The sequence below is a fragment of the Pistacia vera genome, unplaced genomic scaffold, assembly GCF_008641045.1.
Source record: "Pistacia vera cultivar Batoury unplaced genomic scaffold, PisVer_v2 Contig320, whole genome shotgun sequence".
In the NCBI taxonomy this organism is placed as follows: Eukaryota; Viridiplantae; Streptophyta; class Magnoliopsida; order Sapindales; family Anacardiaceae; genus Pistacia; species Pistacia vera.
This window is the reverse complement of record NW_022196136.1, coordinates 1564615-1592049: the sequence shown is the minus strand read 5'-3', so window position 1 is coordinate 1592049 and position 27435 is coordinate 1564615. Positions and strand designations below refer to the sequence as shown.

The following is a 27435-nucleotide window of genomic DNA, read 5'->3' as shown; positions in this document are numbered from 1 at the left end:
AAATCAACATAATATTTCAAATGCAAAGTATTCAATTAACCAATAACACAAATACACAATATATAACTGATATTCAAATTATAGTCTCCAGACTCAAACACAATATTTAGCCAAGATTCAACTATAGTGTCAAATTAAACACATAAGTCATAACAGAATTGGGTTATGAGATGTGATAATTTTAACTCTACTGATGAGTGATGAGCCCTCTTCTGCTTTTCAGGCCTTGGGATAAGAGGGTTAAAATTAATCTAGTACTATAATCAAACTATTTTGAAGTATATTTATTTATTGGTTAGAATTGGATTATATAGTATATTTATTTATTTGAATATAAGAAATAATTTTTATTTTACAATTAAATAATAGAGAGTCACATATTTTAATAGGCTGAATGACATTTTCTCAACCCAAAGTTTGGCGAATTCCATCCCACCCTTATTAAAATTCTTAAGTTAGTTTTAATGGTTAAAAGACATTCGTTAGTCTAGTATGCACAAATTTTATTATAAATTTAAATTACTTACAACCCTAAAATACAAATAGATGGTAATTACCTTCATTAACTTGGAAATTAGTCACTTAAACTCTATCTTCAATTTCTATTAAAAATTTATTTTTATTAAAAATTAGGTTATTAAATAAAGAAAAGTTAAGTTTTATAAAAATAAAATAAAATAAAGTATGAAAATTAATAAATAACCATTTTTAATAATTAAGAAAAAAAAAATATAAAAATAAATAAAATTGCCCCAGCCCTTTTATCTTTCTCCCACACCCCACCGCCACAAAATCCTCCACCCCAATATTTTTCATAATTCACACCTGCTACGCACCTTCCCTCATCCCCAAAATCTAACAACCCTAGCGCCCCACCTTCATCATCTTTCGAAACCACTACGAACTCTAGCAAGGCCACCTCCCTAATTTCTTCTCTTTCTCTTCATTCTTGTTTTCCCTCTCTCACTATTAGTTTAATGTTTTCATGGATTTGTTCATTTTCAAGGTGAATTTGATGGTTGTTTGGGGCGTATTGCTGACTGCGAAGAACTGAAGAAGAATGACTGAACCAGATCTGTTTTAAATTTGTATAAACCCACAAAACGAGTGTTTTGGGGGTGTGAGATTTTGTTTTTTTTTCTTCAAAAATTCGCGAATTATACGACAGATTTTACAAAATACGTATACACATGTTTTATACGTGAATTATACGGTTGTCCGTACAATTCGCATATAATACGGTTTTTACTAACTAGGTTAAAAACTACTAAACGAGAATCATTTTTTTTTTTTATATATAAATCAAGAAATCTCTGAATTCGCATTGCGAACGATAGCATATACCAAAAACTACTAAAAGAGAAGCATAAAATCATTTTTTTCCTAAAACAAAAAAAAAAAAATTCCAAAAATCCCAACTCGCTCCCGAAATTCTAATCGCACAATTTGTAAAAGCAATCACCAATCTAACCATCGGACTAATCACTCATACAATAAATGAGAACCATTACAAAGATAAACCAAATATTGGAACAAAATCAAAATTATATGTTCAAAAGAAAATTTCTATGGATTTTTGAGAGGGAGGAGAAAGTGAGGCTGGATCTCATTCAAGTGAGAAAAAAGGAGCATAATGAGGATATTGTACAACAACCAACAATTTACATTTAAGGGATGGTGAAAATTACACCCCCATCCCTACATTTAATGGGGCAGTACTACACCCCACCACGAAAATGAAGAAGTATAGAAGAAAAAAGTACAAAAAAATTGGGAATTAAGATTCAATCACATCATTTTATCCCATTTTAATTTCATTTCTATGGCTAGAGGGTTTTTTTTTTTTTTTTTTTAAATCTTTTTTTACTCTACAGTAATTTCTAGTATAGTTGTAAGTCTGGGTTTTTTGTATCTCCTAAGAAGCAATGAAGAGCATACAACACTAACAGAAGAGAGAGCCATACATGCACCAGCCACCCACGGCGGCAATATTATTCCTAGCGACGGGAAGAGAGCGCCAGCAGCAACAGGAATTGCAACGACATTGTAGGCCATGGCGAAGACATAATTCAAGCGAATACGAGCAAAGGTTTTTCTGGAAAGGTCAATGGCGGTGATTACATCTTCTAAGTTATTCCGCATCAAAACATAGTCTGCTGCTTCAATGGCAATATCTGTACCTGCCCCAATTGCCATACCAATGTCGGCAGCAGCTAGAGCAGGCGAGTCGTTGATCCCATCCCCAACCATTGCTACTATGCTTCCGTCTCTTTGAAATGAACGAACGGCATCAGCTTTTCCCGCTGGCATAACCTCTGCCATCACATCTTGAATGCCAACCTGCCGAAAAACAGATAATTTTAATTCATGCTTCAAACAAATTATAACATTTTTTTAATACAGGTTAGACATTGGTTACCAATTCCCAGCAATAATTAGTTAATTACAGCCGGAATGAAATATCATATAAGTCAAAATTCCGAAAATGGCATTTAAAGTTCCAACAAATAGAAGACTATACACAAACCTCTTTAGCAACAGCCCTAGCTGTCCTCCAATTATCTCCTGTCACCATGACTGGCCTCACACCCATTTTCATAAGGCCCTCCACGACCACAGCAGATTCTCTCTTTAGTGGATCCGCAACCCCCAAAACACCGATTAAGTTATCATCACATGCTACAAGTATGCCTGTCTGTGCACTTTCTTCTAATTCTACAAGATAACTTTCTGCATGAGTTGGAATAGTGATTCCACTTGCAATCAGCAACTTCCGGTTACCCACCTGTTCAGGAAACATATAGCCTCCAATTAGGAACCTCAAAAAATAATTGAGAAAATTTCTCAACCTCAAACTGCAGTCAATAGCAATCTTTTTAGAGCAAAAAACTCACCAAAACCCGTTTTCCTTCTATAAAGCACTGTATGCCTCTTCCTGGCAAAGCAGAGAATTCCGTCGCATCAAGAAGCCATCCAGAAACATTGGAAACTCTGCCTTGATTTTGGGTATTTTTTGTTGGAGAGGGATCTTCAAGAAAATGAAAATGGCGTGCATACTCCAATATTGCTCTTGCCAATGGATGTTCACTACTAGCCTATTAAATGGAAGAAGAAATATTACTTTTTGTTGACAGCCTTCTGTTGCCTACTATTTCAAAAAGGTTTTCCCTCCTTTAGTACCACAAAATTAAATCGTATTTAAGTAAATATATTCAAGAAAGAAATCAAAACAAAGATCTGAATCCCTTTTAATACTAAATTGAACGGGGCAGCTTGCTGTTGCAGCACGTCACTCTAATTTATAGCAGACTTAAGATCTTTGGCAAAAAAAGAGGAGATGGGACAGGCAAAAGGTTACTCAAGCTAACAGAAGTTACCTCTGCAGAAGCCACAAGTGTAAGAAATTCACCACGATCCATTCCCGAGAAAACCTTTGCAGTTGTGACGGTGGCTTTCCCTTGGGTTAGGGTGCCTGTTTTATCAAATATCACGTACCTAACCTTCTGAGCTCTTTCCAAAGCATCACCTCCTTTAATGAGAACACCATTATTAGCCCCAACTCCAGTTGCAACCATGACGGCAGTAGGAGTGGCCAAGCCAAGAGCACATGGACATGCAATTACCACTACTGATATAGAAAACATGAGAGCAAAAACAAAATAATTGCCATTTTCAGGCAACCACGTTTCTGGGTATGCTCCAGCAACTCCACCAATATACCTACAAACAATTAAAAGAAAAAAAATACAATTAACGGGACGTTTATACCATGGTGGTGGTCTAAACATGCTAACAACTTCACAGATCTACTATCAGGAGAAGATGCTAGAATATTACAGTGTAGATATTGTAACCAACAACCCAAAAGCTTAAACTTATGTTAAAGGACACAAACAGCAGTAATTTAACTTTCACAGACTCCTCATGTATTAGGCTAAATTTTAACAGACTTGTCAAGTGAATCCAAAACATTCAAACAGGTTCAAAGATATGGCCAACTTGCTTTGTGTTTAAATTCAATTTGCTACAAGAATATAAACACAAGAAATTCTGATGAATCTAACTTTTGAGACACNCAACTTCACAGATCTACTATCAGGAGAAGATGCTAGAATATTACAGTGTAGATATTGTAACCAACAACCCAAAAGCTTAAACTTATGTTAAAGGACACAAACAGCAGTAATTTAACTTTCAGAAACTCCTCATGTATTAGGCTAAATTTTAACAGACTTGTCAAGTGAATCCAAAACATGCAAACAGGTTCAAAGATATGGCCAACTTGCTTTGTGTTTAAATTCAATTTGCTACAAGAATATAAACACAAGAAATTCTGATGAATCTAACTTTTGAGACACCACTGATCCCAAGAACTTTTTAAGTGAAAAAGAAAGAGCTCAAAAATGTTATTTGAACTTACCAGCCGAAAAAGGTCAACAATGACAAAGCAACCACTGTAGGAACGAAAATGCTTGCAACCTGCATGTCAAAAAGAAACCATGATATAAGAAAAAAAAATTGAGTTTATAACGGTTAGCTATAACTTATTTGACATTTAAAAATATAAGAACTGATGCTTATGTTTTTGACAGATGGTTTCAGCATTACTCTTCCATCTCCATTTTACATAGCAAGATTAATATTAAATTATCTTTCCTATATATCTACTATATCTGAGGTTACATTCAAGACATATTTAATTATTCACATTTGCAACCAAAGCATGAAAAGGGGATTGACATATAATAATGTCCAGATTGTGCCTATATGAAAGGCAAACTATTTCAAAAACTAACGATGTGAATTAACTGAATATGTGAACTTACAAAATCGGCAAACTTCTGAATGGGAGCTTTTGACATCTGAGCCGTCTCAACCAAACTAATAATCTGACTTAAAACTGCATCAGATCCTACTTTGGTAGCTTTAATATGAAGGGCACCATGTAAATTTATTGTACCCCCAATAACTGACGAATCAATCTCCTTTGGAACTGGTATAGCCTCACCAGTTACCATACTCTCGTTAACATAACTTGTGCCCCATACCACAATACCATCAGCAGGAAGCTTTGCACCAGGAAGAACCTTTAATGTGTCACCAGGTTGAATTAGCAAAGCATCTATTTCTCTTTCATCAATAAACTTTCCTCCTAGAAAACCAATAAATCATATTGCTCAGTTTTTGAATTCGAATTCCATTTTTCGGCATCATGTAGATCAAAATAAATCTATCCTGTGCTTGGACATCCTTATTAATTTCACTTAAAATTTGACCATTCAATATCAGATAATGAAAGTCCAACGAAACTCTAACCACAGTTTTGAGGGAAGAAAAAAGACAGAAAAAGACAAAAAGAAAGAAAAAGAACTTACCTTTGTCTTTGACAACCAACAGTGCTGTTGCCGGAGCAAGTTCAACTAACTTCTTGATAGCATCTGATGTTTTCCCCTTTGCAAGACTTTCCAAATACTTCCCCAACAAAACAAAAGTTATAAGCATGGAGCTAGTTTCAAAGTATGTGGGAGACCAAAACCCTGTAAGTGCCCCATATAGAAGTGCACCAACTGAGTAGAAGTAAGAAGCTGAAGTTCCCAATGCAACCAAAACATCCATGTTAGTTGAACCATTTCTAAGAGCTCTGCCAGCGGCAATGTAGAAGCGCTTCCCAATCACGAATTGAACAACACTCACCAATACCCATTTCAACCAATCACCCATTAGGAAGGGTCCACATCGCCAGAGTATTAAGGCATCCAACAATGGTATGTGAGGACAAATTACTTGTATGAGAAAGACAGGAATCTGGACCCAATACATAAAGAGCAAAAAGTTAATATAGAAATAAAAAGATCTATTAAACCAGCTACATATTAATGATCTATTTTTAATACAATATAAAGAGATTGTTTACAATGCTAAATTCCTGCAAAGAATTAATGCCTTCTCTTACTGAACTTATCAAGGTAAAAGCCAAAATGTGGTGTCTATATGTTCTTTAAAGCAAAATTTTCAGTGGGCCCCACACAATCAAACATGTTTACAGAATACACGTCGCAGTTATGTATGTTAGGTAAGGAGGGGACGAAAGAAAATACTCACACTGAGAAACAAGCTCGAGGTGAAAAGCTGAAACATATGTGAGGTTTCTTCAACATCTCTAGAAGTCATTCTTGCATATGGGTTCATAACATGTAATTTAAACTTTCCGAGGCTTCCTGCCTCAATCCCCTCAACTATAGATCTTGAATGGACGACTTCAGGATCAAAGAGAACTTCCAGTTCTCCTGATATTCTGTCAAAGCGAAATTGTCTCACTCCTTTAAAGTTGACAAGTATGCCTTCTAAGATATGAACGTCCAACTCAATGAGTACTCCAGTAACCCGAAGTACTATTTTATCCTGTTCACTGCTCTGTACAAATGAACCTTCGAAACCAGCATCTTCAATTGCATTGACTATATCCTCTTTACTAATTACAGTAGGATCATACTCAACCTCCCCTAATGAAGTAGCTAAAGCAACTACTGCCTTTTTCACACCAGGAAGATCCCTCAAAATACCTTCAACAGAGTTCACACAGGCAGCACATGTCATACCCCCTATCGTGAACTGCCCCATTAGCGTTCCAAGTGGCTTTTGACCAGATGTACTTGGTTCAGTTAGTATTTCGGCCTCAAATCCAGCATCCTCAATTGCATTCTTTATGTCCTCTTCCTAAAGTAAGCAGTCAAGATATATCAGTAAAAAAACTACATCCAATGTTTGAAGACAATCAATGGTTAAAACAAAAGGCCAGCATAACTCTTCAGATAGCCAGAAATTCTCTCATCCCTAGCACGCATGGACGAAAGTGGATATAGAAGATGATCAGTGCACGTGTTTAAATGTATTCAGGACAGCCAGACAGAACCCGAATGGAGTATGATAAACTATATGATTGTATGCCCATAGAGTTTCAATACTAATCCAAATGTTATGTTTTAAAATTGTGCATAAATCTTTAAAATCTTTCCTCTCACGACAAAACCATATCCACGTACCATTGCCCTTCCATCCCACCCGACTAAATGTCTAGTTTGGGAATTCAAGACATTAGTCTCCATTAACAACAGTTTATATGGGTGAACAAGGAGCCGGACTGGGCTAAGGTCTATGACTAACCATATTCAAAGGGGCAAAGAAGGGGAAAAAAAAAAAAGTTAACTAACTTTACTAAATCATATGTCTCAAAGGTTTGATATTATCTCCGACGTTCCCCTCTTTTGACTTGACTAAAAGGAAAATATAGCGCCAAAGAGAAGTGAAAGATGTAACCTTACATTTTTTTTTTTGTTTTTTTTTTTTTGGTTCTTTGGGATTTGGGATTTGGAAAGAATAGGATTTACAAAAGTAACTTTCTTTTGCCTAATGCTAAACATGATTGCACTAGAACTGTTAAACACAGAAAAAAACATAAAAGAAACACCATCAAGTCCATTAATAACTGTTAAAAAGAGAGTTTTGATGATTAAGGAAAACTTTATCCTAATATTAATCATGACTGTAACCCAAATGTAAGCAAGCATGCAAGCACACACGTATGCGCACACACACACACACACTCACACACATGGATACAAGCATGATGACAAAAATATCCAAGAGACACAAATCCATAATCATTCTTTCAACAATCGACAACACCGACTCTACTCCAATTAAAGATTAAAACTAAACAGTAACAAGTAACATTAGCTTTAGACCACAACCTCCAATGCAACAAAGCAAGACAATCCATGACAAAAAATTATAATCCATAGATAATCAAACAATCATATGAGATTGAGGCATCAACAGAAAATAAATGAACTGGAAATCCAGCTCAAGAAACCTTAATTCTGATTAAATTCCCATAACTTACCTGTAATCAAAAAATTAAACCAAGTTATAACACGATTACTGGACATTCATCCAAAAACTATGTGATTATGACAAATGTACTAATCAAAAAAGAAGACATCTCACAAAACTTTACTTTCTAAGAGCTAAACCCAACCAATTTACCTATCCAGCATCTATAGATAAATGAGCTAAACTAACCCAAATTTACAATTAAGAGCTTTTATATTAGAAAATAAACAAAATCATGGTCCAATCCATCCTGTAATAATAAGTGGAAAAAAGTTGGTCAACGTTAAAAACGAAATCGAATACATGAAACTAAGACATAAATACAGTACTAAAAACCCAGATACTGCTCCAACCTTAAAACATAAAACGATTGACTTATCGAAATGCAGCACATATGAACATCCAACCTAATTTAATTTTCAAGGATCAAGCAAAACCAGAACTAGCTTATTTATATCAAAAACCTGAGACAGGACCTAGTAATCATAAGCCAACACTAAGCCATTATCCAATAAATCACCAAAAAGTGATCCAACTAAAACAAAAAAAAACCACAACAAAACAAAACTTAACCAGATTAAATCAACTTGTAGCAACAACCAATTCTAACTTTACACCTGAAAATGAGACTTTACATCCCTTCAAAACAGCTAATTCGGCTCCAAATTTTCAAAATGCATACGCTAGCCCACCATCCATGATCCAACGCATAAGGCACAACAGCCAGAACAAAAACACAAACTCAAATGCAAGAACATGAAAACAACACTAACTTATCATCAAAAAGAGTTAAAAAAAAAAAAAAAAAAAAAGATATACCTTTAACAACATTAAGCTCCAATTTTTAAAAACTAGCACCAAAAACAATGAATCACAACGAAAATTAACCACAAATCGAAGTCATCACTACCTTCCAAAACAACAAACTAACCCGAATTAAGACGCATGAAAGCAACATAATTTATCATTTCTCAGATAATTATTAAAAAAAAAAAAAAAAAACCCCACGAACGTTTTTTATAGCAAAGTAACCACCTTTTAACATCAACACATAAAGCTCCAATTTTCAAACTAACACTAACCCGTTATCGTAATCCACCAAGCTTAATCACCCAGAAATAAATTAACCCAATCAAACTCTAAAACAACTTCAAATTGTATCTATTTTCAAAACTAAGGCAGCCTATTTCAAGCTACCTCACCTTAACCAAATTGGGATCATAAAAGACATCAGCTTGTTTCTCAGCAAAGCAACAGAGGCTTTGACCACTCCATTGACCGCCCTGAGGCTCCTTCAACGGAGTTGGAGCGGCGGCACACGTCATCCCCGTGACACGGACCTGAATTCGCTCATACCCTCTTCAATTCTCATCAAATTTCCCACTTTCGTCGTAAGAATCCAGAAGCCTCACGTCCTCCATGTCAATATCGGACCGGGCGACCCGTTGCCCGGGTGAGCTGCAAGTCCCTGATGCTCGGCGCCATCTCAAAGCACGAAAAGACACCACTGAGCATGCGAAGTGGAGGGCTTTTAAGGGAGGGTTATGAGGAGAGTTAGATAGAGAGAGAAATGGAGGGATTTACGAAAAAAAAATAAAGAGAAACAAGAGGGAGAGAAAGTTTCCGAGGGAGCTGGTGAAGACAGCAATTTTTTAACTAGAGAAAGAAGGTGGGATTTCTTCAATTACTTTTTTGCCCCTCGAATTTCGGTTTTCTTACAAGTTAGGATTTTTTTTTTTTTTTTTTGCTTTTCTTTTTTTTTGGAGTTGTACTAACAAATTGGTCTTTGTACTGCACATGAGGTTTTGTGGGGGCCGAGTCAAAATGAAAGTTTTATTTTGTTTTTAATATTCCTACCTTATCACATTTCATCATATCTAAAATATATATTTATTTTTTTTATTCTAAATCTAATTTTATAATTTCACTATTTATAAACCTCTTAGATTTGATATAATTAAACTAAATACCTCACAAAAAATAAATTATAAACTGATAAAAATTCTCACTTACCCTATATTCTCAGAAGCCAGTTGTCGACTATAAGCATTTAGATAAGTGGAATATTTTTGCTAATTTTAAAACTTTTATTATAGGGTGTTTAACTAAATTAACAAATATAAGAGATTAAAATAATATTTACCACACATTTTCAAATTCAAATCCTCTATTGTAATAAAATCCAACTCAATTTTAAAAATCTACTCAAATAAAACAAACCACACCATATGATATCTATTTCTTATTTTATTTTTCAAAATTAGATGATAAATATTATATTTAGGGGTAATCTTGTATTAGGAAGTGAAATTTGTCACGCAAGCGAGAAATGTGTGAATGTTTAATCCATGTCGAATAAAAATGATTAGATATAGAATTTTTACTTCAAATGAAATCATATGTGTAAAATATCCTCGTAAATATGAATCACAGTTGATATATATATATATATATGTGGAGATTTTCGGATAGGTTAGGTATCTATCAACACTTGTACACATATTAGAAAGATATCGGTTGTCTGCTAAAAAAGAAATTGCCAAATGTTCAATTTGGCGATGGTGGAAATTGATTAGATATAGGGAATTTTTATGTTGGACAAGATCTTTTTGTGGAATAATATATCCGATTGAACAGAGAGATGTAGAGATCGCGTGGTGTTATATATATATATAGGTACCTTGTATTTAGGATTTAAAGATTCATCGACTAATTAAATATTTATCGAATATGCAATCCAATATTAGAAAGATATTTGGTGATATCAGGTAATTTATCGGAAATAATATTATAACCATATAAGAATGTTATAATAGATTCTTGTATTTAGAGTTTAAAGATTCATCATTAGATAAAATTTATCAATGCAATACGATATTAAAAAGATATGTTAATACATATAAATATGGGTCGGATTTTAATTATTAAACTATACTTTACATCCAATATTTTTATTTTATTAAATATATTAATTATTCATTTTATATTTTATTTATAATTCAATAAATACAAAATCTTACCTGGTGAAAGAAGTGTTGGGTGGCTTTGCACTAGTTACTATTTACTAACATGGGGATGAGTTTTGTGGGACAATCAGCTGGAAACACCTTTTTTTTTAATTCATATTTATATTTTTTTTTTTTTTTCACTGGATTATCATTAAAAAGGTTTAATTTTCTTTCATCCTTTTGACATCGATTGATTCATTAGAGGTAATTTTGTTGTTTAAAGGACGGTATATTCTAATTCTATGTGGGTGCTCGCCACGTGTCAAAATCCCATTTTATTTAGAGTTTGATTAATTTTTAGATTATCAATTTCATAAAAGTCGCAAAATCGTCTATAAATTGATTTCAATCAATCATACTAAAGTAGAAATAGATTAATATTATAATTTAGAGATAACGACAACACCACTTCATAAATTAGTTTTTTTGATAAATAATTAGTGTCCACTTGTTTTCAAGTATATTATACATCTTGTGTTTGTGAATTAATAAAAATAACATATGTTATAATCAAATTCTTCACACTCATTTTATGAATCTGAGTGCGAAATCGGACTCTCACCGAACCCTACTATTAAGGAAATGGGAAACAAATCAACAATCAAGAAATCAAATTCTTTTGCTTTATTCAATTAATTTTAGGTTAATTTCTAGGTACCAAAAATGTTTATACTTAACTCAGCCACAAATTAATGGTGGGGGAGTTTTGAAGTGTCTTTAAACTATTCATCAAATATTATAACAATATCATCATTATTATTAATTGATATCAATAATAATTTTCTTGGTCATTTTCTAACATTTTATTTTGAGATTTATAATATCGACTTATCAAAATTTATCAATTTTTTGAAATGTTTATCTTGACTTATATCAAAAAGTAAGGAATATGCTGATTATAGAATTATTTATTCATTCTTTTTTTTTTTTTTTTATTTTTTTACTAATGGATCAAATCAAGTTATCAAAATAACGCAAACCTATCAAAACAATCGTTGTTCAATTTGTATAAATTAAATACGGTTTAAATAGTTGTAAATATATTATATCTTATAATAGAGAGAACACCAACTTTGTCAACATGAATAAAAATATTACATAAGTCTGTCTAAATTCTATATTAATTCACGAGTTTTTCATTTTGATATTTTATATTATAACATTATATTTTTTTGATATCAATATCGTTACATTATCATAAAATCTGTCTATATATTTAAGTAATTTTTTCTAATTTTTTTTTTTTTTTTAGTTCATGTTCTACATTACATTGGAAACTAGATTAAATTAAGGCAAGATGGGTTTGGTTGAACCTACGTTTAAATAAGATTACGTGGGAAATGAATAAATAAATAAGATTCAACTGAAAGGGTATTCTGGGAAATGTGAAATTTTGTTGCTGGTTTTGCGTAAAAGAATAGCGTTCGTATGGTAGTTTTGTTCTTGAAACGACAGCGGTCAGAGACATAGACAGATAAAGGCGGCTGACCGGCCTGTGCTTAAGCTATGCGTATACAATTTGGGAAGCCCCTTTTTCCCTTTGAAAAAGTCTTTCTTTTAGTATAGCCAAACTTTATTCTGTTGCAATTATTGAGGGTAAAAAGTCATTAACGTTGAGGAAGCTAATGCATTAAGAAAATCTATTTATAAACCATCCCTCTGATGGTGTTGGAGTGGTGCAATTGACATTTTTGGGTGTATTATTTAAAAAATCTTGAGTTTGATTTTGGATGATTATTCAAAAAGTATTGAGTTCGATTCCTTAAGTTGTTAATAAGATTATAGGAAAAATCTTGAGTTTGATTTTGGATGTATTTATTAAAAGTATTGAGTTCGATTCCTTTAAGTTGTTTATAAGATATAGGAATGGTCACTAAAAGTTTATCCAATAGTTAACTTTAGGTCTTGAGAAACTAGTTAAGGTACTTGTAAGCTGTTCAGACACAATCAATTACCAAAAAAAAAGTCTATTTGTAAACTAGGTAAATATTTACACGCTAAGTCATTGGACAGACTTATTTGACCAAAGATTAATTTTGAATACGAACCATGTATATAAATAACAAGTAAACTACGCTAACAACTTTTTTTTTTTTTTGTTTTTTAATCAACCACGTCATTTATTTATATAATTAAAAATTTCAAATAACTCAATTTCACTACAGTGGAGATGGGTACCCTTATAATTGACAAACCATTCAATAACTTTATTTAAGTGTTTTAGGTATATATATTTATAATTTCATTCATTTTCAACTTTAATCACAATTGACTACTCAACACAAAGCTTCCATGGATAACCAAAACTTTCTTTTTGGTCAATAAAGAGAACAAACAAGGAAATGAATCCAAAATTTTCATCAAGCCAAAGCTTTACTATAGGGATATTCTTATTGCAAAGATGACATTTTCTCCACTAACCCAATGCAAAAAAACAAAGGAAAAAAAAGAAGAAGAAGAAAGAATAAATCTTCCACTAAAAAGAAAAAGCCAACTAATCATCATCATATCAAAATGGATATCCTTATTGTTTCCACCATTTTTGTGGGTAAAATGTGGGCATGATTTGGCATCCATATGTGCATTATTTGAATTTTGGACCACCTCATGTATGATTCACTCTTTCGTTATTTAGAAGGTCACAATTATTTATTTAGTGGTTTGATAATGTTATCGAATATGTAAATTACGTACGTATGAGAATCATAAATTATGTTATCAATAAATGTTTTATTTATGGATCATCGAAAATGACATATTTTAAAGTGATTTTCTATATTCGAGGTACCTGTCCGAAAATTGGAAGTTTGATATGAAAATGATGATGGGTGATAAAAGATAATAATCAAAGAATATTTTAATTCATCTTTAATGAAAAATATAATGATTTAGACATTATTTATAAGTTTGATAGACTATATTATAAGTACGACATTCTTACATTATCTATATAAAATTAGTTTCATGTCATTAAAATTCATTATTTCAACAATCACCAATTTCATATCAATTCTTCCATTAAATTTTTTCACAAGTATTATTAAACGGTTTAATTGTGTACTACCATAGTACAATCTGATAACGTTACGGGATCGATATAACTCATAAATCTCATAATTTTCTTAAAAACTAAAAATAGTTGTTGGCAAATTGCCTAACAACTCCCAACAACATAGCATTTCCCTTATGTAGTTGGGAAATTATATTTCTTTTGGAGAGTGTATCTATTGTTGAAGTTGTACTACCAAAGTACAAAGATTGGGAAAGGTTAAAATAGATAATGTGAGAAATATGAATTAGGTGAACTCAAATAAATAAATACAATAAAGATATTGTAAAAAGAAAGTCTCCCCTAAACAGCTAATCCATTGAAAATGTTGCAATCACTTGTTGGTGTTTAGTCATTTTAAAGAATAATGTCAATTTCAATGGTTGAGTTTAGTTAAGTTTTTTGGTGCAAGGTCAGTGACCAAATTCAAGATTAGTTATATGGTGTTTATGGGCAATTAAGGTTAGAGTCAATTACCAAATGAAGAGAGAATTTGTTGAGTTGAAAGCAAGCAATCAAACAATATATCATATATTTGTTTGCATTTGCTTGGCATTTTGTCAAACAATTTATGTGCAATGTGATGGGTTCATCTAATGAATGTGGAGGTGTTGGTTCTTTAGGTGAGAGTTGGTTTGGTTTGGTCTTGCCTACTAACTTCATTTTCAAGTCATTTATGTCAATGTTATGTTGAAATGCATATGTTGTATACGTCGTTAAAAAAATTACGGGTGTGTTTTTTTATGAATTTATTGTTTATGTTTTCTCTCTTTTTTTTTTTTAAATATTGAAAATGATTGGAAAATATGAAAATAATGAAAATACTTTTGGAGTGTTTTGAAAAATGAAAACATGTTCGTTTGAACACAAATAAAAAAAAAGAAAGAAATTGCTTAAAATTATGAAATTAATCATCTTCACAACCGATAAACCAGTTTAAATTATTACTTATTTTGTTAACCTCAAATAACTTGTCTTAGATATTTTAGCGGTTGATTTTTGTTTGTAATTTTGTATCTAATTATCTTAATTTAAAACTAAAGTTTTTGCTTCAGGAAAGATATGAGAAAAATATAAAAACAAAAAGAGAATACATAATTCTTTATTCAAAATTATAATTTTCATGTAAAAGTGGGGTTCATATTCTCTTTTTTTCCCTATCATTTACTCTCTTTTCCGTTTAAAATTTTTCAAAAATGGTAAACGACTAGAAAATTTGTCAATTTCAATGCAAGGAAAATGAAAAGGGTATGCAAAATTCATAAACAAAATTATCCTATAATATCCTTTTTCTATGCCAGGGTTGATGATCGGTAATCAACTTTGATTTTGTATTTTGTTTAGTTAACGATTAGTTACCCGTCCTTGTTCCATACTTTAAAAAGTATGGACCAAAGGTTGATGACCGATAAGAAAAAGTTATATGTTTATGCTCGATCAATGAATTGTTTCCTCTTTTATCTATCATAATCATTAATATAATCAGTTATCTACTCAATAAGTTTTACTGACTCGACGCATAAATAAATATTATTTATTTATGTTAGTGCCATTAAAGAATTATATCTTTCAATGTTAGTGAAGAGATTTGGAGTTACTAAAGATGAAGAAAACAGTTGATTTCAATTACGAGAATTGACATCCATAAGTCTTCCACAAATGGAAAGAGGTTTAAAGCACAAAACAACATGCAAAGCCTTGTAATCAAAACCAATAATTTAATTTAATATTAAATAAAAGCAAAATCATATATGATATGATATGATGCCCCAATATCATATCATATAATAAAAATTAAATAAAAGCAAAGTAAAATCTAGAGATTTTGAAAAAGTTAAGATTTGAAAGCTTTGTTCATGACAATGACTATACATACTAAATCATGCAAAATCTAAGACTTGACCCAATTTTGGGCCTTTCTGTTTAGTGGGCTAGTCTATGTTGGGCCCAAATTAGGATTCAAATTGGGTTGAATTGGGCCATGCTTTATTTGGCGGGATTTACTACCGTACCATAACGGTAATGTTACTGTTACGAGTTTTATAGAATTTTAAGAGAGATCTTTTATTATTTTAGAAAACATTTGTAATGTCTTTTCATATTATAAAGATCGTTTTCAAAAATTATGAAATGTATAATGTGGTATTATCGATTTATAACATGTAATTATGTTTTGATAATATTGAACGTTGTTTGTAATATTTAATTGATATGATGTTTTAGGTTACCAAAGTATTGTTGCATGTTACCAAAATATAATTTCAACAACATTTTCGATCATTACCGACTTTTCTATTTAGTTGTTTTGGGACGATTATAGTAAAAACGATACTCCAAAAAACGATAGTTGAATTTTTCGTACTCGACACACTCAACGGTATGATTATCGATTGTGTTTAGTATGTCGGTCGCCATGATAAAAGAAGATGTAAGTGGGAGCGTTTGAATTGACACACGCCCGCCATGGTGAAGATGGTGTAGAAATGATGTTTTGGAACATTTGGGTGAACATGTAATTTGACGGCCAAGAATTTGTTGAGTGAAGTATTTTCAAAAGCCCCTAATAATTTAATTTTGTTTATTAAGACCCTAAAAATTAAAAGTTTTTTATACTAGCCCATAACTTAATGGGAACTTACTGAAGTAACTGAACCTCAAAACGCATAAACCCTCTCACCAGAACCCTAGTGTAGAAGACAATTCAACAGTGATTTTGCTTTGCAGGCGACAGAGAAAATGAGAGGCAATTCAGTTTCAATTGTGTTGCGAAGATTTCTTCTTCAACGCCCAGTTTCATTTCTGGGTTCTTCACAATCACAGCTGAAAAAACCCCTAGTTTCAACTTCAAAATCATTCTCATCATCAACCTCTGTAATTCCCAAAATACCCATTTCCAGTCATGGTATTTCCACCTCCTCCACTCAAAAGTTCCCATTTTTTCAGCTCCAGAGAACCCTCTGCTCATCCCCAGATGGTACCCTGTGTTATGTTGTTGCCAGTTATTCATTTTTATTGGAATAATATGCTAGCTTAGACGTATGAAAACCAATAATTGAATGGCTACATTGCATGTTTTCTGGTTTTTTTTTTTTTTTTTTTTTTGGTTTGTTGCCATTGTGCCAGTTTTACGCTTCTGTTAGAGAATATGACTGTCTTATAGTAGAAAAGCCAAGGAATTGAATGGCTTCAATGTATGTTTTACTTGGTGCTTTATGTCTTCTTTTTGTTTTTTGGCTTCCATTGTTGCCAGTTACTAGACATTTAATGGCTACTTTGCATTGCTTACTTGGGTGCCTTTTGTTTCAGTTGCCAGCTATTTATTTTCGCTAGAATAATTTGCAATCATAGAGTAGGAAAACCAAGAAATTGAATGGCTTCAGTGGATGTTTTAATTGAGTACTTTTGTTATCTCAATCAGGTCTTTAAAGAAACGGATGGTATCATTGACTGTTCAGCATCATCACAGAACTTCCATACCATGAATATATCCGTCAGCTTTCAAAGATGTTAAAGCCTGTAGTAATTGTTGAATTATGTATGGTAATCCCATTTTAAATGTTGGTGGTAATCTTCTCTAAAGTATGCTTCCGGTGGAGAATTTTTGGCTTTTGGTTTTATTCTCTAGTAGATATATGTGATAATACCTGTAAATTGTCATATATTTCTGGGCAAAGAGATGTTGAACTTGCATCTTAAAGAGGAGAAGACATTTCCAATTTAAGTTGCACTAATAGGTTTAATTTTTTTTTTTTTTTTTAATTGTACGGTCCCGAAACGATTTCGAATTTTGTTAGCTTGTTATATTATCTGTATCATACCTGATATTCACGAGTGATTCAGATCTCATTGATTGTTTGAGGCGGTACAATGTTGCTCAAAATCTTAGATGCTTAGTTAACTTGGGCCTTTTAAGTTGCAGATATCTGTAATAGTCGGACCCCTAGATTGTCTTTTATTTGTGAATTTTTTTTTTCCCATCTTTGGTATATATTTGTGCTAAGTTTTAAGAATAACTGATAAAAAGTTTGATAAAATAGGAGTAAGTTGTTGATCTGTTGCTGAATGATTATAACTACTGCCAAGTCAATGATTTGCATTGGACATCATTTCAGGTTCCTCCAATATTGTCCTCATCAAGTCAGGAGAAGAGTTTAATACTTCACTTAGCAAAGCTAAAGGTTTGTTTCTTTTTCTGTATTTGAAATTTATGATTGCTCAACGGTTAAAAACATTTTGTTGCTCACAATTTTGTTTTATTTCATTGGAATAGATGAATCTATGCCGGCATTATTTTATTTCACTGCTGTATGGTGTGGGCCCTGTAAGTTCTTGTTTTTCTAGTTTTTTGGCTGGAGTGATACACTGTAAACTATACTTTGATTCTCTTTTAAGCTATTTATCTTTTTTTCAGTTGTAAAAATGACCTTCTTGAACTTGTTTAAAAGTATATTTAACTGTGCAGGCAGGTTTATATCTCCTGTCATAGAAGAGTTAAGTGCGAAATACCCCCATGTAAAGACATATAAGATTGACATTGATCAGGTAGGATCCGTGTTACTGCTATATAATTGTTCAATTTTTTTTTTTTTTCTTTTTTTTTTCATTGGGAGGTCTATATCATATTTGCTGTAAATAATATTTATCCATGATTTTCTCCTCACACTTCCTTTTTGCCTTCTGTTGCTGGGATCGTGAGTGTATAGATTATTAAATTAGACATATTGTAAAATTAATAGATTTTTTGTCATGTTGCTGCCTTTGATTTATTTACCTTATGTGCAGCAAAGTAAGCGGATCTTTTTTATTCCCACAGTAAAAATAGTACTCTTTAATATCACACAAACCTAATACATTCACGGAAGTTCTCTTGTGACATGAAGTACAGGATTGTGAAAAATTAGATTTTACTTAGATTGATTCTAATTGTATTTATCCCATGTATTGGGGACTAATATGAAATGATTAATTATTAAATTAGAGAGGTTGATTACTTTTTATATAGGACTGAAGGTTGGGACTGGATGTTTATATACTTTAGACAGGTTATTGTTTTAGACCATATTAGATTAGTTTTTACATATTTTATTTTAATTCTATATTCCTCCTAAGAAAGCCATCCTTGCTACTGGGAATCATCATTAAAATCATTGTACCTGGATTAATATTCAACAATGATCATTTGTTCATAATGAATGGCTAACAAGTTTTTTTATCTGTCTGCTGGAGTGGCTGAAAGCTCTTCTGTAATCTCTTTCTTTAACCCAGCATTTAGAGAGTGCTATAGCAAGCAATGTATGTGATGAATTTTACATTAGGAGCTTGGTTATTCTAGTTTCCCTGTCTCAGTTATCATTCAATGTGAAGCTGCCTGTGAAGGATTTAAGATTATTTACTTGATAGTAGTATAATTGTCCTTCAAAAAAGTTGCTGGAACTAATGTGGTCATTTTATTGCAGGAAGGCCTTGGAAGCACATTGGGCAAGCTAAATATTACTGCTGTGGTGAATAACTTGTTTCTTTCTTTTGCGTTACTGTTTGAATATTATTATTTCCATGTATAGCCTCAGGAAGCAGACTGCTTGAGTGAGTGTGTATTTGTTTTTGTTTTATCTTGAACTGTCTACTGTTCTCTATGTTGTATTTATCCGTTGATCGACATTTTACTCAAAGGAGAAATGTGCTTCAAAGTTCACCCTTTTTAGGTAATTACATGATATTAACAATAGTGGAGGAAAAAATTATCTTCTGAGCTAATTGACAAGAATTTTAAAGTTCTGCTCAGTATATATTTATATTTGTATCATATCCTATTTTGGTTTTTTCCTTAATATTTATATTTTGTTTTCAATGAAAAGAAGATAACAGCTGCTTTTGCTGCTGCGCTCTTTTCTTCATCATTACATGATAATCTTTTGTTCCATCCTTTGTGTTCTTGATGGATAGAAATTTAATAGGACATCATAATTACAGGTTTTAAATAATATGGACATTGCTGAATGTTGGTTGGCCATTTCATTTTTAGCCTAACTAGTCACACTTCATTATTTCTTAATAATTTTCAACTTGTGCTGCAGCCAACACTTCTTTTCTTTAATAATGGGGAAAAAGCAGCTGAAGTAATTGGTGCCGATGTTGCACGGTTGAAGGACACTATGGAAAAACTTTACAAGTAAAACTTTGCCCTCCTGCTTTGCATTTGTGGAACCGCAAGATTATACATTTTTCTGTTTGTTAATGCAATGCATGTGTTAATTTTTTTTTTTTTTACCAAGGTACTTAGCATTCGGGCTTTGTCGTTGCAACTTGAGTCTTGATAAAATATTACTACTGTTTCTTATTTCTAGATCAACTTTAATAGAATATCAGCGATTAAGAATTCTCAAATGCTAACTTCAGCGTTTTCTCAATGTCTACGCTCAACTCCTTTGGAAGGAGTTTGTTAAAAAACAAAATGGTCATATACTCTTTTACATAAGTAGTTGACAGGAATTCACAATTTTATATGCTTTAGCGAACCGTTTGCAAACACGGCAAACACTGATACGCTCAATGGCTGGTTGTATGTGCATCCATTACACAGAAACTTTTCCCCTTGTTGAGTCATTTCTGTTGTTCTGGATTCAGTGCCAGAACTTATATCTCTAAGACTTTTACCTCTCCCTTCTTCTCTCTACCTTTTTTCTGGTCCTTCTTCAGGGCCTATGCATTACATTTGCTGGCTTAAGCTTGCATCATCCTAAATTGATCACAAAATGTTTTTGCGGATTCATCGTTGCTGTTTTAGCAATTGTCTGGTTTTGATTTTTTTTTCTGAGCATTTCTTTCTACATTTCTTTCCAGGAAGGACTGAATGAAGAAAGAAGTTCTGGAGAAGTACTTTTGGCAAAGATTTTCTTATTAGATGAGCTTGTAATATTCTCAAGACAGAAAGATTGAGGAAATGATGGTAAGATACTGCTTTTGTTCAGGCTGGCTTTCTTTTTTGGCCTTTCAAGGCATTATATACAGAGTTGTTCTTAATCATCAGTAAATTCACTACTTAAGAATACTTTAGAGTGAATAAATAAGAATTTAGAAGAGTTTGGTATTTTTTTGCCAAATCGATTTGGTAAAAATGGTCATAAAAAATGAAAACAAGAAGATTATTTTGTGTTTCGTGATCTGAGAATGCGTTCGGTATCATTTCCCTGAAATAATGCTATGAAAATGAGAACAACTATATGCATTCATTAGAGTTTTATGAAAGTAATATATCATGTTCTTGAATATGCCTCAATTTTCAATTTTTTTTTTTTTTTTTATCATGGGTTTATTAATGAAATCTTATTGATTTCTTTAAAAATAATAATAATGAAAGATATCAACATAAAATGAAAATTAAGAAATATGACTCCTATCTGTTATGGATATGGGCTCTCATTGGGCCCTGGAAACCATGCCTCTTTAAAGATGAGTTTAAACTAAGATTTTCTTATAACAAGAGATTGGTGATTGTAAATTCTTTCAACCCAACAAAAAAACAAGACAAAAGAATATGAAGTTTTTTTAAAATAAATTGAAGGGCATTTATAAAAATCCCACATGAAAATAAGAAAGAAATAAACCCTGAATTGAAGTGATACTAGTTGTAGCAAGATAAGGCATCAACCTAGTTGAACTGTTGAAGATCAAAATAATAAAATAATTGATTGATTAAAGATGAAGATGGGGAATACAGCTAGAGCTAGGCCTACAAGTAGAGTTTCAGAAGAAGATGAATAGCAACAGGTAGTCAATTGGTCAAAGGATTGGGACAATCATAGAGCCTGAAAACTTCTGTTTTTGTGACAGTTTTTGGGTCCATTCCCATCGCAATTTGTTATGATTTTTTGCAAGTACTTTTGACTACAATGTCTATGTCATACATTTCCAGATATATCCCAAACTTTATACCATCGTAAAAATACCTAATAATATGTATTGGTTTCTCATTTATAAGTTCATAGTTAGATTCTTTAAATCCCTTTTATACACTAAATATACTAATATTTTAAAAAAATATAGCTCATTCTCGATTAGTACAACATCGGCCCTACTCTTACATGTCCACATTGACGATAATAAGTGAATTATATTGTCCTTTCATGGACACGTTAAACATTAAATTGATATGATGTTTTGCAGTATTTAGTATTTACCCTTGGTTTGCTGGTGAAATTTCCTTGACCAACAGAAAAAGGTAAAAATGTACATGCTCTATCTGTAAGTCAACAATATAGAGATATTTCAGGTTTCATGAACAAGGAGGGTCATGTAGTTAGTTTCTAAAACATAAGGGATAATTTTGTCCTTAATCTATAAACAAGGGGTAAAAATGTAAATCACTCTAAAGGGGGGGAAAAAAAAAAAAATTCAAATCCTACCTAGCATGGGTCATATATGACCCTACATTGCTAAAAAGATTGACGGTGGTGATCGGTGAAGATGTGGTTTGCAAAAACTTTTTTTCTGTTCCCTTTTTTCTGAGCAACCATTTCCTGTCACTTGCTATATGCTCTTCTACTTTATGTCTTGGTTGATGATTTAGTGTTGAAAGGAGGTAACCACTGTTGAAGAAGCTCTATAATGAAAGGTTCCATGGATGCCCCAATAATTAATGGATCTATAACTCAATTCTACTCATTTCAATCTCATTCTCTTGTGTGTGTATTCCACTCTCCACTTTCTGGGATTAATTTTTTTTTTTTCTTTTGTCTTTCTTTTTCCTCTTTTGTGTATCATTAGTGTATACAATCAACCGATGACGAGATAAGTATATTCTACTTGCACGTATTAGTGTAATTTATTTTCTTATTGGCTAGTTGTATATCCACTGGATGCACAAAAGGCTTTCTCTTAATAACCAAGGAAATTTATCCATATTTAGTGTCTGGATAAACTTACACGCACCTTAATTAATCCCTTAGAACGTAAAAATACTCATATTTGCTTTATATTTGTTGCTTACAAATGGTTGAACATATTAGAGTTTAGTTGAAGGTTTTGTATCCAATGATAGAGTAAATTATAGAGATATTCCTTGATAATTAGAAATTGATAAGCTTATAAAATATTATGGTCAACATTAATGCACATCTCCGATCTATGTCTATATATTTACATAGAGTAAAAGAATAGTCTTGGCAGAAAAAGTGCATAAGTCTAGTATGTAGATATGTGTTAAATGATTGGATGGACACATATATGTCTTATTAATGAGAATCTGTTCAACCTTGAGTGATTGAATTTTAAGTATAGCATGCCAATAACAGATGTTATATGATTGATTTCCTTCACTGAAGAGATATTTCAAAGCATAAATTGGCAAAATCATAATACGGACCATGGAAAATAATCAAAATATGACATCCAAATTTAAAGAATCAAAGAGAAGCTTAAATAGATAACCAAATTTACCTTTTATAATGTAGATAGTATATATGGAATACAGATATTATCAATTTTTTTAGTTCATTGAAATATATATTAAAGAGAACCCACTATAATTTGAGTTTAACTAAATTCGGTTGAATCTTATAAGTTCATCGTTAATCGATTAGAAAAATTCAATAAATAATTTCTCCCTTATAGTTGAAGGGCAAACCCTTTAACCATTAGGGTTAGCTATACTAAAAAAATTATTGGACATGTCCGTTAATTTTTTTAGTATAGCATGTCCGTTAACGGCCAGATCCGTGGCTGTTAACAGCCAGACCTGGTCCAGAACTGGCCGATAATGGCCAGGGATCTGGCCGTTAACCACCAGATCTGGCCATTTCCGGCCAAATCTGGCCTGATATGGCCGTTTTCAGCCATCAATATGGCCGGAAACGGCCATAACGAAGCCTTCCGGAGCGTCCCACGGAATTTTCTTCTTTTTTAGGGGCTCCGGCAATTTTCCAGCGGTGGTTCGCTGTGGCTGCAGGCGGCGGTAGGAGGTGGGGGTGATTTCGTCATAAATTAAAAAAATTTATAAGTGGGGATGTTTTAGCTAAATCTGAAATATTGGGGGTTAAAAGAATTATTCAAAAATTAATAATAAAAATAATATTATATTAATATTTAAAAGAGGGTCAATTTAGTAATTTAAATAACATACCCACCAATTTATTCCCATAACCAAATATATTAATATAACATACCCACCAACTAACTAAACATATTTTCTTAAAGATTCCCAATAATCTTTCAAGGTAATCTATCTTTCCAGTAATCCAACATTCCCAGTAATCTAACATTCCTGAACCAAACGCCCCCTTAGGGTTAGCTATACTTAAAAAAATTTGTATTCGAGTCGTATGAGAGATATTTATCATATTCCGTGACTTTGAAGATTAGATAAGTTCTAACGTGGGCCTTGTACCTCATATATCTTAAAAACAAATTCAATAAATAAATAAATTTTAAAAAAATATGAATTTTCAATAGTCAGGAGGCGAATTTACACGCACTATAGTGGAGAGTAAGTCAACAAAATTATGAAAAAATAAATAAATAAATGGGGGAGACAAAGCTTGTAAAAAACCAATGGTAACAAGAAGGTATCCTGAAAAAAAAAAAAAAAAAGCCGCCAAGAAAGAAAGAGAGAGAAAATGAAAAGACCTATTGCTGTATTTGTATGACAAACCAGCTGTTCTGGTTCTGGCTTCTGGCTCCTGCTTCTGAAGCACCTGCCACAAAGTTGAAATTAAAAGTCTGACAAAGTGAAGGGAGTATGCTGGAGATGGGCTGTGATTGCAGTTTAGAATTTTAGATCAAGAAAAATTGTCTCGGTTTGGTTTGTATTTTAATTTAAATGTTTTTCATATTAAAAATATATACTTTATATTATATTAAAAATTGTTTTTCAAATTAAAATATATAAAAAAAAAAGTGAAAAAGGATTAGGAGTCGAAAATCACCTAACTCATTTTCTTTGAACATACTCCCAAAGGGTAATTTATTCCATTATTTCCGAAAACAAGACACTGTATGTTGTATGTATGTAATTGTATTTAAAAGTTTTTTTTTTTTTTTTTAGTGATCAGGATATCCAAGTCAGTTTATGCATATCTCAATTAATCTCTCGAAACTTTGAAATTGACAACCGGATAAATCCCCTCAATAACCACCTCTGTTAACAACTCAAGTAGATCAAACTTAAAATCTCTTGAATAATACATCCAAGAGTCTTAATTGACCGTTGAATCACCCAGTGATAGTTAAAGTTGTTGGTTTGATTTACATTAATTTTAAGATTGTATATGAAACCTGTTTTTGAAAATATATTTTGATATAATATTTAAAAACTGTTTCAATCTATAGATATATAAACTACTATGAAAACTATTAAAAGTCGATTTGTGATCCTACATTGGTTCTTAAATTGTATCCGAAAACTGTTTTCGGAAAATGTTCAAATGACCTTTTTTTTTTTTTTTTTTTTTTTTGGGTTAAACATGATTTCAGAAGGCATTTTGCATCCGTTATTTTCAAAAACAAGAAACTGTATTTACAATTTGTTTTTAGATTATAAGCTATAGAAAAATTAAAAAAACGAAGCTAATCTTACTCCTGTTTAAAAGTTTATATCTGAAAATTGTATTTGAAAATAATTAAACTCATTTTTACCGAAAATGTTTTTGAGGAAATTTTTTTTTTCCTTTTCTCTTTATTAATTTATTTTCCCTTCTCTTCATGTCTCCTAAAAGTCCATCAGCTCATCGCCAACTAGTTCTTCTCAGATTTTGCAGGATTTCATGGGGCTGCATGCCCCCTTTTTTTTTCTTTTTCTTTTACAAACAAATCAATCATTGGCAACTTTAAGCTCAACCATTCCCCATCACACTGTTTATGAATAGTCTTTTTTGTTATATAAAATCACATAATAACGATTAAGAATGTTCGAGGTTTTGTTATGTATCTTTCGTGATGTTTAAGAATGTTCGAGGTTTTGTTATATATCTTCCGTAATGTTATTGGATCGATATTTTTATTAATTATTATAAGTTTTATTATTATTATTATTATTATGACTTCATGACTACATCATATTAGATGATATCTCCAAAATAAAAAAATAATATTGATCGCTAGATTATAATACTGGTAACATGAGCAAATATTTTTGCCAATCATCATCATGTTAAAAGATGGGAGAATAAATAAAAATTTTCTAAAGATATGGGGGTTTTAAAACATTGTAATAAATATTAGGGGGTGGAGTGAATTTAGCCTTAATTAGGAAGAGTTGTCAAATTATAAACTTGACATGCTTCAACTCAAAAAAAATAAAAAAATCAGAAGAAACTTTAATTTTTTATTTAAAGATTTTATATCAAATTTCAATTTTTAGCTAAATTAGTAAAATGAATAATTTATTGATTTTAAAGGGTAATTAAATATGATATATATTGGGACTTGAAATATACTTGGAAGAATAAAATAATACAGATTGTACTTATCCAAAATCTTTTGAAAGTAGAGAATAGATTAAGGTAAAAAAATATATGCATTTATTTTCATGAATTTAATCATTAAATTAACATAAATAGATTTATAGTTTCTCTCTAATATTTTGTTCTATCTCCTACTCATAATTAAATTATTCCAACTATATATATTTATATGGTTTGATACCAAACGGGATACTAAGCCTCTCTCGATGGTTTCAGAAGTTGGCCGATCCTCACATGCCCAATTCTTAGGGCTTTTCATGGTCAAGACTCTCATCTTATCCCACTAATATACCTACCATAATTTTCTAAGAAGATTTAGTGAAATTTGGTGTGTAACAGCTTAATCAAAGTTCTGAATCTAAAGATCCACATCGTGGTAATGCATTTCATTTTTCTTTTTCTTTTTAAACATGTTCCGATTTCTTTGCATGAATCGCTTTCTCTAGAGATTGAGATGGCATCCAACTGAAACCAAAGCCAATTCTAATCTAAAAAGTTTTCAATAATTTAAAAGATGGTACAGATTTTGGGGCCAACCAAAGACTTATTTTTCTATCAGAATTGTACACTTATTTTTCTAGAGTACTTGTTAAGACATCTAAATGTCAATTGTAGGTTCTGAAAAAAAAGAAGAAAAAGAAAGGAATTCGGAAGCACATCATGTGATGTGAGTACAATATTTGCTTCAAAAGAATTATTGGTGCGTTTGTTTTATTTTTTTCATACTCTATTCCCTATCATATTCTCAAAATATCTGTTTGTTTAATTATTTGGGAAATACTATTCTATTTTATTAATTATTTTTAGACCCCTTAAATTTATTAATTTAATTAAACATCCCTAGAAAAAAGTTTAAAAATTAACAAAAATATCTCCACCCACCCATAATTGCCAGATTCTAGCAACCACCGTCGGTGGTTACTAGAATCTGTCACAACAATGTATAAACGACTGGAACTGGCTGGTAATTCACCAATCTGACATTTTTCAGTCAGATCCATAGTGGATCTGGCCGTCAGCGATGGCCAAA

At 31.8% G+C, this 27435-nt stretch overlaps 2 protein-coding genes across 3 annotated transcripts; one reads left to right on the top strand and one right to left on the bottom strand.

Moving 5' to 3' along the window:
- Positions 1 to 1863: 1863 nt before the first annotated feature.
- LOC116136937 (copper-transporting ATPase RAN1) lies at positions 1864 to 9441 on the bottom strand. Its single transcript, XM_031422617.1, has 9 exons — positions 9096 to 9441; positions 6103 to 6717; positions 5376 to 5805; positions 4827 to 5152; positions 4421 to 4479; positions 3378 to 3720; positions 2895 to 3095; positions 2528 to 2785; positions 1864 to 2340 (listed from the first exon to the last, which is right to left on the bottom strand). The coding sequence occupies exons 1-9, from the start codon at positions 9216 to 9218 to the stop codon at positions 1864 to 1866; spliced, it is 2832 nt and encodes a 943-aa protein (XP_031278477.1). The 5' UTR covers positions 9219 to 9441.
- Positions 9442 to 16579: 7138 nt separating this feature from the next.
- On the top strand, positions 16580 to 21155 carry LOC116137096 (thioredoxin O2, mitochondrial-like). Of its 2 annotated transcripts, XM_031422784.1 has the most exons (7): positions 16580 to 16924; positions 18063 to 18128; positions 18221 to 18271; positions 18413 to 18492; positions 19407 to 19451; positions 20025 to 20119; positions 20791 to 21155. In XM_031422784.1, exons 1-7 carry the CDS (start codon positions 16687 to 16689, stop codon positions 20798 to 20800), a joined length of 585 nt encoding a protein of 194 aa, XP_031278644.1. In that variant the 5' UTR covers positions 16580 to 16686; the 3' UTR covers positions 20801 to 21155. The 2 variants fall into 2 exon arrangements, with proteins under 2 accessions (XP_031278644.1, XP_031278645.1); XM_031422785.1 differs by lacking the exon at positions 20791 to 21155 and having other exon boundaries at positions 20025 to 20123.
- The last annotated feature ends 6280 nt before the right edge of the window (positions 21156 to 27435 follow it).